The sequence below is a fragment of the Brassica oleracea genome, chromosome C8 (genome assembly GCF_000695525.1).
Source record: "Brassica oleracea var. oleracea cultivar TO1000 chromosome C8, BOL, whole genome shotgun sequence".
In the NCBI taxonomy this organism is placed as follows: Eukaryota; Viridiplantae; Streptophyta; class Magnoliopsida; order Brassicales; family Brassicaceae; genus Brassica; species Brassica oleracea.
In genome coordinates, this window is record NC_027755.1 from 16,783,658 (window position 1) to 16,794,054 (window position 10,397).

A 10,397-nucleotide genomic window follows, 5' to 3' on the forward strand; every position below is an offset into this window, starting at 1 on the left:
GTTATCACAACCCTAATGAATGATTCAGTTAAGAATCATAAGCAGCAAGAAATTGATAAACATTGATCAGTGGTTTTGGTTTCCTCGGCCACGGCCACGGCGACCTTTACCTCTTCCACCGACCTTCGTCCATCCCATATCTTGAATCTTTTGAGTTGGTTTTACTGATCTTCCTCCTCTAGTTAAGTAACTAGAAGTCTCTCCAACCACATCATTACCATCTCTCTCAAAACAAACCGGAATCTCCGGCTCAATATGAAATTGTTGATGGTTGTGAGCGAAAAGAGTGTAGGCACCAATATGTTGCTCCCTTTTAGAAGTGCCAGAGCCTTCCAAAGTGAAAATTTGTGATGGAACATCTTCCATAATCTGTGACTGAGGTGGCACAGCATTTGCAGCTGCTAATATAGGAAAATGATATCATTCTTTGAGCAAGGGGCAGTATGTACCTCATGCGAATGTGTGAGTGAACTAGCAAGAACCTCGGGTGGTGGAGTGTCATGAGACTCAGCTTGAGCCTCGTGTAATGGGTGGGAGGAGGGAGATTGCGATCCTGGTTCGAGATGGTCAATATGTGCATTTGGAGTGTTATGCAACACTTTAGCTATGTCCACAATTGGGATCTCTTCATTGGCAACTGGAGCTTCTTTTGCAGTACGAACTTCTAGTGGCTTAGGAGGAAGAAGACATATATTCTCCTTATGGTCAAGTGCTCTGCATCTTCCACAAGCACTAGGGATCCAAGAGTACTCCACATTTACGAAGAAGATATTGCCTTGCTTATCATCAAGCGCAATAAGCTTCGGAAATGGTTTATCTAACTCCATTTCCACTAAAATTTTAGCTTCTCCCATGTTTGTTGGATCTAATCGAGGCTTGTGTGTAAGCATTGGCTCTCCCAAACCTGAAGCTATGTGACTGATGCCTAATCTAAAGAAGCATGAATCTGGTATATTCTTAAGTGTTACCCAGACCGGTAATGTAGATATCTCAGGGGTTTTTAAAAAATTTACGCGACTCCAAGGGGCCACAAAAAGGATACAGTCATCGATATGCCACACACCCCGTTGAACAACCCATTTACGAGTATTTTCATGAGGGATATGGAATAAAAACGATGAATCTCCTAATTTCCGGCAAGAAATCTTATATTCCCGTCCCCATAACCTATTCAAGACAGCATGAATAAGACCCACAAGCTGGCTTGAGCACCTATGGAATTGTCCAATTATGTATTCCTCATTATTCTCCGGTCCTAACTTTAGAACCTTATAAGGAATAGTCACCTGAGGAGTGCCATCCAGTCGGTATATCGGTTCCGCCGCACGATAGAGGTTTCTCTAGGATTGATTCATCCGGGCAGCCCAAGGAAACCGAAGGCTTCCATCTTCCTTGGTACTGGAGGAGGAAATTTTCTTACAGGCAGTTGAGGCGCTGCTTGAACGGGAAACAGCTTCCCCTTCTTTTGCTTCTGACCATTTGTGGAAGTTTCACCAAGAAAAGGCCAGAATGAATCGATTTGGCTTTTTACTGCTTCAGAAATAATCAGCCTTTGAGTGGCTGGTTCCGAAGGAGTATGTGGGGGCGTGAAGCGAAGTGGCTTCGACCAAGCACCTATGGAACGGACAAAGGCGATACCTTTATTGGATTCAGCTTCATTGTCTTTGTCGGATTCAGCTTCACTGTCTTCAATTTCAGAAATCACATTAACCGAATCATCTGGTGCTAGTGTTACCTCGGCAACTACGTTGAGCTCGTGGGTGAGAGAACCAGGAGGAGGAGGAGACTTGGTGTTTGTAACAGCTAATGTTGCAGGAGAAGGAAAGGCGGTGGTTTGAGGAGAAATGATGATGATTGCAGAAGCAGGAGGAGTGCCGGTGGTTTCAGTAACAAGAGGGGGATCGGTGGTGGAAGCCGAAGGAGCATCAGATTCTGTTTCTTTCACCAACGACGGTGGAGTTACAGGAATGATGAGTTCTGGACTTGACCAGTGTCCTAGATACGGCCATCGAGGGTCCGGGGCAGGAGTTTGACGCAGGGCTTCGCCTTCAACTGCTACACCGGAGGACTTTGGCTGAGATTCAATGACCGGAGAGGGAGGGTCTTGTGAGTTCCCATTGAAAGGATCCATCGGAGAACAAGCGAGAGGACTATGCAGAAGAGGATAGGTGACTCAGGTGTGCGGAGAGACCCAGCGGCGGCGACTCACGATGGAGAACGCCGATGGATCGAAGAACTAAGTTTCTAGGGTTTCTCTTTTTGGGTCGTGGGTTGGGGGCGCATACAAGGCGTGTGTGTTTAAAAAGGTTTATCCTTCACTAGTGTGCGGAGAGACCCAGCGGCGACGACTCACGACGGAGAACGCCGATGGATCGAACGGAACTGAGTTTCTAGAGTTTCTCTTTTTGGGTCGTGGGTTGGGCGCGCGTACAAGTCACGTTTGTTTAAAAAGGTTTCTCCTCCATAGCTATGTTTTCATGGGGATTTTTAGTATGAATCTAAGTGTTTTATATAACATATATCCCATGAATCATTAAGTCTTATTGGAAGGAATAATCGTTAACGGTAGCTTAGTGAAACAAATGCGATCGCATAATCCACCACCTAGTTTTAACCAGAAAGGTATAAAGAGACCAAACATGTAGTCTACTTATTAATGCTAATGTTTTAATTGTATCGAGATTCAAAGCTGCATAATGCAAATAATATATTTACTATATGAAGCAATGGTAGGTGGGAACCATCTTTTGGGCTCTATTGATCACAATCTGCAAGATTGTTCTCGACCTAACTACTGATTATTGTTCGTTATTAATATCTCCTTCGCTATCTTCGATATTTTATGTGATGTTTAATACATATATAGGACTGAAAATTGAGAAGGAACAACCCTTATTTCTGCGACATAGTGATATATCAAATAAGAGAAGCCATATATGAATTAGAAATACAAATCATGATCTAGAAATCAAACGTTTGAGCAATTCGAACGTACGTGCCAAACAAAGGATCCAAATGAATATCAGATAGTAGTTCTCGTTGAGTATACGTAAGTTGATTATCTTCTTTTATCTTTTTTAAGAACTAAGTGAGTTGATTATCTTAACACATGCATGCTTACACACAATCAAATAAATTAAATGACATCGGTGTTACGAATCTTTTAATGGCTATATACGTGTGTCAGGATACGTGTATCTTAATCACATGACCTCTCATCAAACATTCGTCATATATACGCTCATAAAAACATACTAAACATATAAAGGAGCCCAAGAATCTTGCATGACATTGACATGCAAGCAAAAATGGATGAGACCACTGTAATATTGCTCACTTACACAAATACAGTACTAGGTTTGATATAAAGAATTTGTTAAACGCTTATGATTGTTCCGAAAAGGAAGAAGCATATTTTTTTTTCTGAAAAAGGGCTTAAGAAGAAGAATATTGCAATAAAGAAAATCCTAAATTCAATGCATATATAACCCACCTTTCTATTTTCTAATCTTCATATTAATTTGTTATTCAAGGATTTAAAATATTATCATACTTTAAGAAACTATAAGAAGATTATCTAATATACAATTACAAAATCTTCCATTCTATTGTATTCACGATACGGCACAAAAGTATACATATCCCCAAGATCTTGGTTTCTTTTGCCTCCTCTTTTCCTATGTATACACACCCATAAGCATATTAATAAGAATCACATCAGTTCTAATGTTTGAATCACTCATCTAAGAGATACGCATGATGAGTTGTTGAGATCTCCCAAATATTCGTTTGATATCTTTAGTTATATCATTATTGGTGATTAAATTAATTTATTATCAACTTTGGGATGCCGTCCAACAAAATCATGATCATGAAATCAGATTGTGTTCCAATAAAGATTGTCTCATGACGTTTAATTTAAGAACAATGGGGTATATATTAAGAATTTATAATACTGAAAGCCGATATTATTTCCAACCAGTATAACCATACAAAGCATTAACAACAATCGAAAAATACGGTTAAAATTCGATCTTATATCATTTAGAATACAAATTACATTAATCGAAGAGCTTTGATGGTATTTATATATTACTGTCTTTAACATTTCAAAAAAGAATATAATAAGAAACCAATCAAACGAAAAAAAAAAAATTCCAATTGGCTAATTTGATCTAGAACTATGTTTGTACACGTACGGATCTAGCAAGAGCATTAGTGAACCCCCTCCTTTGGGTTCATCTTTTCAATCTTTTATTATTAAATTTTTTTTTTTTTTTTTTTTTTTTTTTTTTTAAAAAAAAAAAAAACTCAATCGCGGGCCGCCACGTGCCGTGGGGCCCATGCTACAGTAATGATCCGGGTTCAGTACAGTGATCCTGCAAGAGACAGATTCACTTCTTTTGTTTATTTTAATTTTTTTTTTTTTTTTTTTAAACTGTGTGAAATCCTAGTAGAGTTTATTGATGCAGATGCTCTAAATAATTAAGAGCAAGAGCCGAGACCGGCTACCTCGTAGTGTAACATCGTTTTTAGCTTTGTACCTATAAGTGTTGACCAAAATTTTGTGTGTCTGTGTGTCTCCGTGTGGAAGTTAATTTAGCCCCATAATCATCTGATACTGATTTGTAGCCAAACGTATCCTCATGTACGTCCATGTACTTCTCCATCAGCAGCTGTCATGTCCTCGAGATTCAGATATGATAAAAAAGACTATCATCCTACCTACCCAATCAATAATTTTATGATTCTAAAAGGTTCTATAAAACAAGCACAAATGTGAAAAACAGGCATACCTAACTAGATTGCTATTCCATTCCATCTCTTATTTTTGTGTGTTTAATTTATATATACTAAATATGAGCTCGTGCTTTGCAACAGGTTTTGGTTGATATTTTAATTTAATAAAAAACATAAAACGAATCAATCATTTTATTATAGTTTTAAGATTTTTTTTGCATATGTTGTGAGATTTGTTTTAAAATTAATAACTTGCTTTCACATATAATTTTCAGTTAATATTTTTATTTTATGATTATAGTGCATAGGTGAATTGTTATCAACTTTGTATTTAAAGCTAGATAGAACACTCATACCTAAATATTCCAAAAAAAAAGAACACTCATACCTAAATATTTGAACCGAACCCAACCCGAAGTAAAACATTAGAATGAAAACAAAATTTGGAAGCTAAATAAAGCCAATCAAATCAATGACAACATTATAACTTTCTTATGTACTAATTTAATTTTTAATTAAACTTATCTGATATTATATAGTTTTCTTAATACATTATTTCTTAATAATATATTTTCATAATAATATTTTAATCAAAAATGAATTAGAAAAAATACTATATAGTAAAGACAAAACACATGTAAAGATCACTTACGGTGATAATAATAATATTTTTTTTAATGACCAGACACATATAAAGATCACTCTTCACAACATCCTAATTTTTATTTTTGTTAATTAAATAGTTTTAGTATCATACTTGTCATAATTGTTTTCTTTTTAAACTATAATTAAACAAGTTTAAAAAAATTATTTTTCTTTGGAATTTAAAAAAGAAAAGAAACCAAATTATATTTTATAAAATTTTATTTTATTTAAAATTAAAAAAGATAATATCAAATACTCTTTCACATTCTTTTGTTTAGGATTTTAGTAAAAGAAAACTACTTTTTTTGTAGCTCACTTTCAGAAAAGGAAAATTATTATCGTATAATCTATTACAATTTTCTTTGTTTAGTAATTCAGGAAAATTAAATTACTATCAAATATTTTTGCATATGTTATGTAAGATTTGTTTTAAAATTAATAACTCGTTTTCACATATAAGTTCCAGTTAATATTTTTATTTTATGATTATAGTGCATACGTGAATTGTTATCAATTTTGTATTTAAAAGGGAAATTGGCAAAAATATCATTTTTAAAGTACCACTTTTCATGTTTACACTAACCATTTTTACCTTCATCTTTAATGAAAGGTAAAAGACATTTATAACCTTTTGATTACCTTTGAAAAAAAAATATATGGATAACTAATCTAAACTTAAAACATCAATTCTAAACCCTAAATCATCAAATCTAAACCCTTAACCGTGAAACATCAACTCTAAACCCTAAAACTTCAAATCTAAACCCTAAAACTTCAAATCTAAACCGTAAAACATCAACTCTAGGGTTTTTGGGTTTAGGGTTTAGGATTTAGAGTTTAGGGTTTAGAATTGAAGGTTTAGGGTTTAGGGTTTAGAATTGATGTTTCAGGGTTTAGGGTTAATTTTTAGGGTTTAGTGTTTAGAGTTTACTTTTTAGGGTTTAGGGTTTAGTGTTGATAGTTTAGGGTTTAGAGTTGATGTTTCGGGGTTTAGGGTTTATTTAAAAAAAAATAGGGTTTAGGATTGATGGTTTAGGGTTTAGGATTGATGGTTTAGGGTTTAGGATTGATGGTTTAGGGTTTAGGATTGATGGTTTAGGGTTTAGGGGTTAGAGTTGATGTTTCGGGGTTTAGGGTTTATTTAAAAAAAAATAGGGTTTAGGATTGATGGTTTAGGGTTTAGGATTGATGATTTAGGTTTAGAGTTGAGTTTTAGGGTTTATGGTTTGAATTTCGAAATAGTATCATTCAGGAAAAAATTTAAAAATTATTTTTTATTTTTTTAGATTTTTATTTATTTAAATATTTATTTATTATATATATAAAGAACATGAGCATAAGAGTCTTTTGACACTTAATGAAGAAAATATTTTAGAAAATGTCTTTTTTGTGGTGGTATAAATGAAAAGTAGTAGCATGAAAATGGTAAACATGTAATTTCTCCTATTAAAACTATATAAAACACTCATACCTAAATATTTGAACCGAACCCAACCCGAAATAAAACATTAGAATGAAAACAAAATTTGGAAGCTAAATAAAGCCAATCAGATCAATGACAACATTATAACTTTCTTATGTACTAATTTAATTTTTAATTAAACTTATATGATATTAAATAATTTTCTTAATTCATTATTTCTTAATAATATATTTTCATAATAATATTTTAATCAAAAATGAATTAGAAAAAGTACTATATAGTAAAGACAAAACACATATAAAAATTACTTACGGTGATAATAATAATATTTTTTAATGACCAGACATCACTCTTCACAACATCCTAATTTTTTTATTTTTGTTAATTAAATAGTTTTAGTATCATACTTGTCAAAACTGTTTTTTTTTAACTATAATAAATAAGTTTTAAAAATTTGATTGTTTTCTGGAATTTAAAAAAGAAAACAAATTATATTTTATAAAATTTTGTTTTATTTAAAATTTAAAAAGATAATATCAAATACTCTTTCACATTTTTTTGTTTAGGATTTTAGTAAAAGAAAACTACTTTTTTTTGTAGCTGGCTTTCTGAAAAGGAAAATTATTATCGGATAATCTATTATAATTTTCTTTGTTTAGTAATTCAGGAAAATTAAATTACTATCAAATATTTGTTTTTATTTACTATTAAATAATACAATTTTAAAATTCGTATCACTACTATTTTTACACTTCTTTTGTTAATTAAATAATTTTTAGTATCATGTTCTTCTTCAAATTCTCTTCTTTTTTTTGTCATCAACTTATACAGACTCATATTAACTCTGTGAACCAAACCAGGAGATCTCGATCCATGTGAATGATGAAAGACGGTTGCTTCCTCACACTACGTGCTAGACTATCCACCTTTGTATTTTGCGTCTTTGGTAAATAGATGATCTCTGTTCGGAGGAAACTTTCTTTCGGGATCTTAATATATTCCAAATAACTTGCAAGGCCCGACAATTCTTCTGGTTCCGAAACTATCTTCACCAATTGAGGACAATCTGTTGCAAACGTAACCTGAAATTGACTTAAGTTTCTCATACATTTCATTGCCCAGAGTAGCGCTTTCATCTCTGCATGAAGAGGCGAGAGACTAGTCCGAACATTCCTCGTCTCCATCAGCCCGTCAAAATCCTATTAAAGTATTGAGCCAACCCTGACCGGAGAAAATATCATTCTCTTTCCAGGACTCATCTGTGAAACACCATCTTCCAGGAATTGACGGTAGAGTCGTAACCTCTACGTGTGGTAACGTCCTCTATTCGTTCAATATTTGTATCTCAGTCCAGAGTGTTGATTCAGTTTCTGTCAATTTAAGTGTGTTTCTAGGATCAATGTCCACATTACTAAAAACTTTATTATTCTTTTCTTTCCAAACTTCATCAAAATCTCTCTTAAAAAATACTATCGAATAATTTTTTATAATTCTCTTTTGGTTACGACAAAAAATATGATGCAACTATTTGTTGTTTAGGATTTTTTTTTAAAAAAGAAAACAACTATCAAATATTCTTTTACAGTTTTTAGGGTTTTAGAAATGGAAATTAATATTAAATAATCTTTTATAATTATATTTTGTTTAGGATTTAGAAAAATAAAATTAATATCAATAGTTATTTCCAGTTAATATCAACTATTTTAAAATTTTACTATTTTAAAAGTTCTGATTTTTTTTTTGGTTAGGATTAAAAAAGGAAAAAGAAAATTTACAGATCTCATTTATTTAAGATTTTAGAAAAGAAGTTATTTTCACATTATGACATGTTTTTATTGACACATTCACAATATAATTGTTTTTATTAACGCATGTCACAATCATATCGGGTAAAGTATTTGAAGTTATTTTGGATTTATAATTTTTAATAGAAAATTATCTATTAAAAAAGAAAGTTAGTTATTTATAAGAAAAATAAGATTACATTTATATTTTTATTTTATTTAAACATTTTAAAAAGGAAAATTAAGTATTTATAATTAGTTTTATTTAAGATATTTTTTTTGTATTTGTAGGATTCTATAGTTTATTTTTGTTTACGATTGCTATACAACTAAATTATTTTAACACAAAATTTTCTGTTTAATTAATTATACATTTTGTAGATGTGAAATATTTGTAACTATTTTGGTTTATAAGTTTCTAACGTATAATTATCTATTAGAAATAAAAGTTGGTTATTTATAATAAAATAATATAAATACTTTTACAATTGTCTTTTGTTTAGGCTTTAAAAAAAAGAATATTACTAATTTTAAAGTTAGTTTTTCTTTATGACTTTTATTAAAAAATTTATTTTACTTGTAGGATTTTATAATTCGTTTTTGTTATATATTTATTTTAAAAGTTAATATTATTCTTTTATAATTTTCTTTCTTTAGTATCTTTTAAAATGAAAATTATAATTTTAAAAACAAAACTACTTTCATATAGCTTTTTACAATTATTTTTTGTTGAGGACTTTGGAAAATGAAAATTACTATCAAATATTCTTGAATAATATGATTATAAATTTATGATAAAAAATAAAATACATGTCACAATATTAAAATATATATCACAATCATGTTAATTAGAAATTTTTAAGCTATTATGCGATAATAATTTTATTTTTATAAAATCCTAGTAAAAAAATTTGAAAAATATTTTTTCTTTGTTATTTTAAATCATAAACTAAAGCAGAATTGTTTTCTAAAAAAATCCTGACCAAGGAGAATTTTGAAATTTGATCTAATAGTAATTTTGTTTAGGATTTAATGTTAAATATAACACTAAAATCTTGTTTATAAGCAAAGAAAAATTTTAAAAGTAGTAGTAATATTTAATATTTAATTGTAAAATATCAATTTTTGAAAAAAAAATTAATATTAACTGAAAATAATTACTTGATAGTAATTTCATTTTATAATATCCTAAACAATGTATAAATCGTAAAAGACTATGTAATATAAATTTTTTTTTTAAACCATAAAAGAAACTGTAAAATAAAATTTTTATAATAATAATTTTCTTTTTCTAAATCTATCTTAAATCCTAAGATCTGTATAATATTTTGACACATGTCATAATCTTAAAAAATATATTGACACATGTCGTGATCATGTTAATTAGCAAGTTCGAAGAACCACAGTTTATATAATAAAATATATACATCATTATTGTTAGTTACTATCTAAATAAATAATTGTATAATTAAGATTTTCTGCTAGTGTTCCAAAATAGTTGCATGTAATCTGAGATAGCATTAGTATATGTCAAAGAGCATATATATCCAATATTGCAGATTTATAAACATAATTTTGAGATATACGAATAGGTTAAGATTTAAAAGGACGGTTGGGCTATCAGCCTTATCAAATTCAAGTGGATTCGCACAAAAGCCCATTTATTGAAGAGACGTCTCCCAAAAAGGTTGTATTTGTTATGGACCGAATGATCTACAGCAGCAACAAAATACTACATTTAGTTCTTTTAATTATTTGTAGCCCAAATATTTCTTTTATAATTGTTGGAAAGTAATGGCATTAGC

The 10,397-nt window shown here is 30.7% G+C and overlaps 1 protein-coding gene across 1 annotated transcript; it reads right to left on the reverse strand.

The window, feature by feature from the left end:
• Positions 1-66: 66 nt before the first annotated feature.
• LOC106308779 lies at positions 67-827 on the reverse strand. Its single transcript, XM_013745902.1, has 2 exons — positions 450-827; positions 67-375 (listed from the first exon to the last, which is right to left on the reverse strand). The coding sequence occupies exons 1-2, from the start codon at positions 825-827 to the stop codon at positions 67-69; spliced, it is 687 nt and encodes a 228-aa protein (XP_013601356.1).
• Positions 828-10,397: the final 9,570 nt, after the last annotated feature.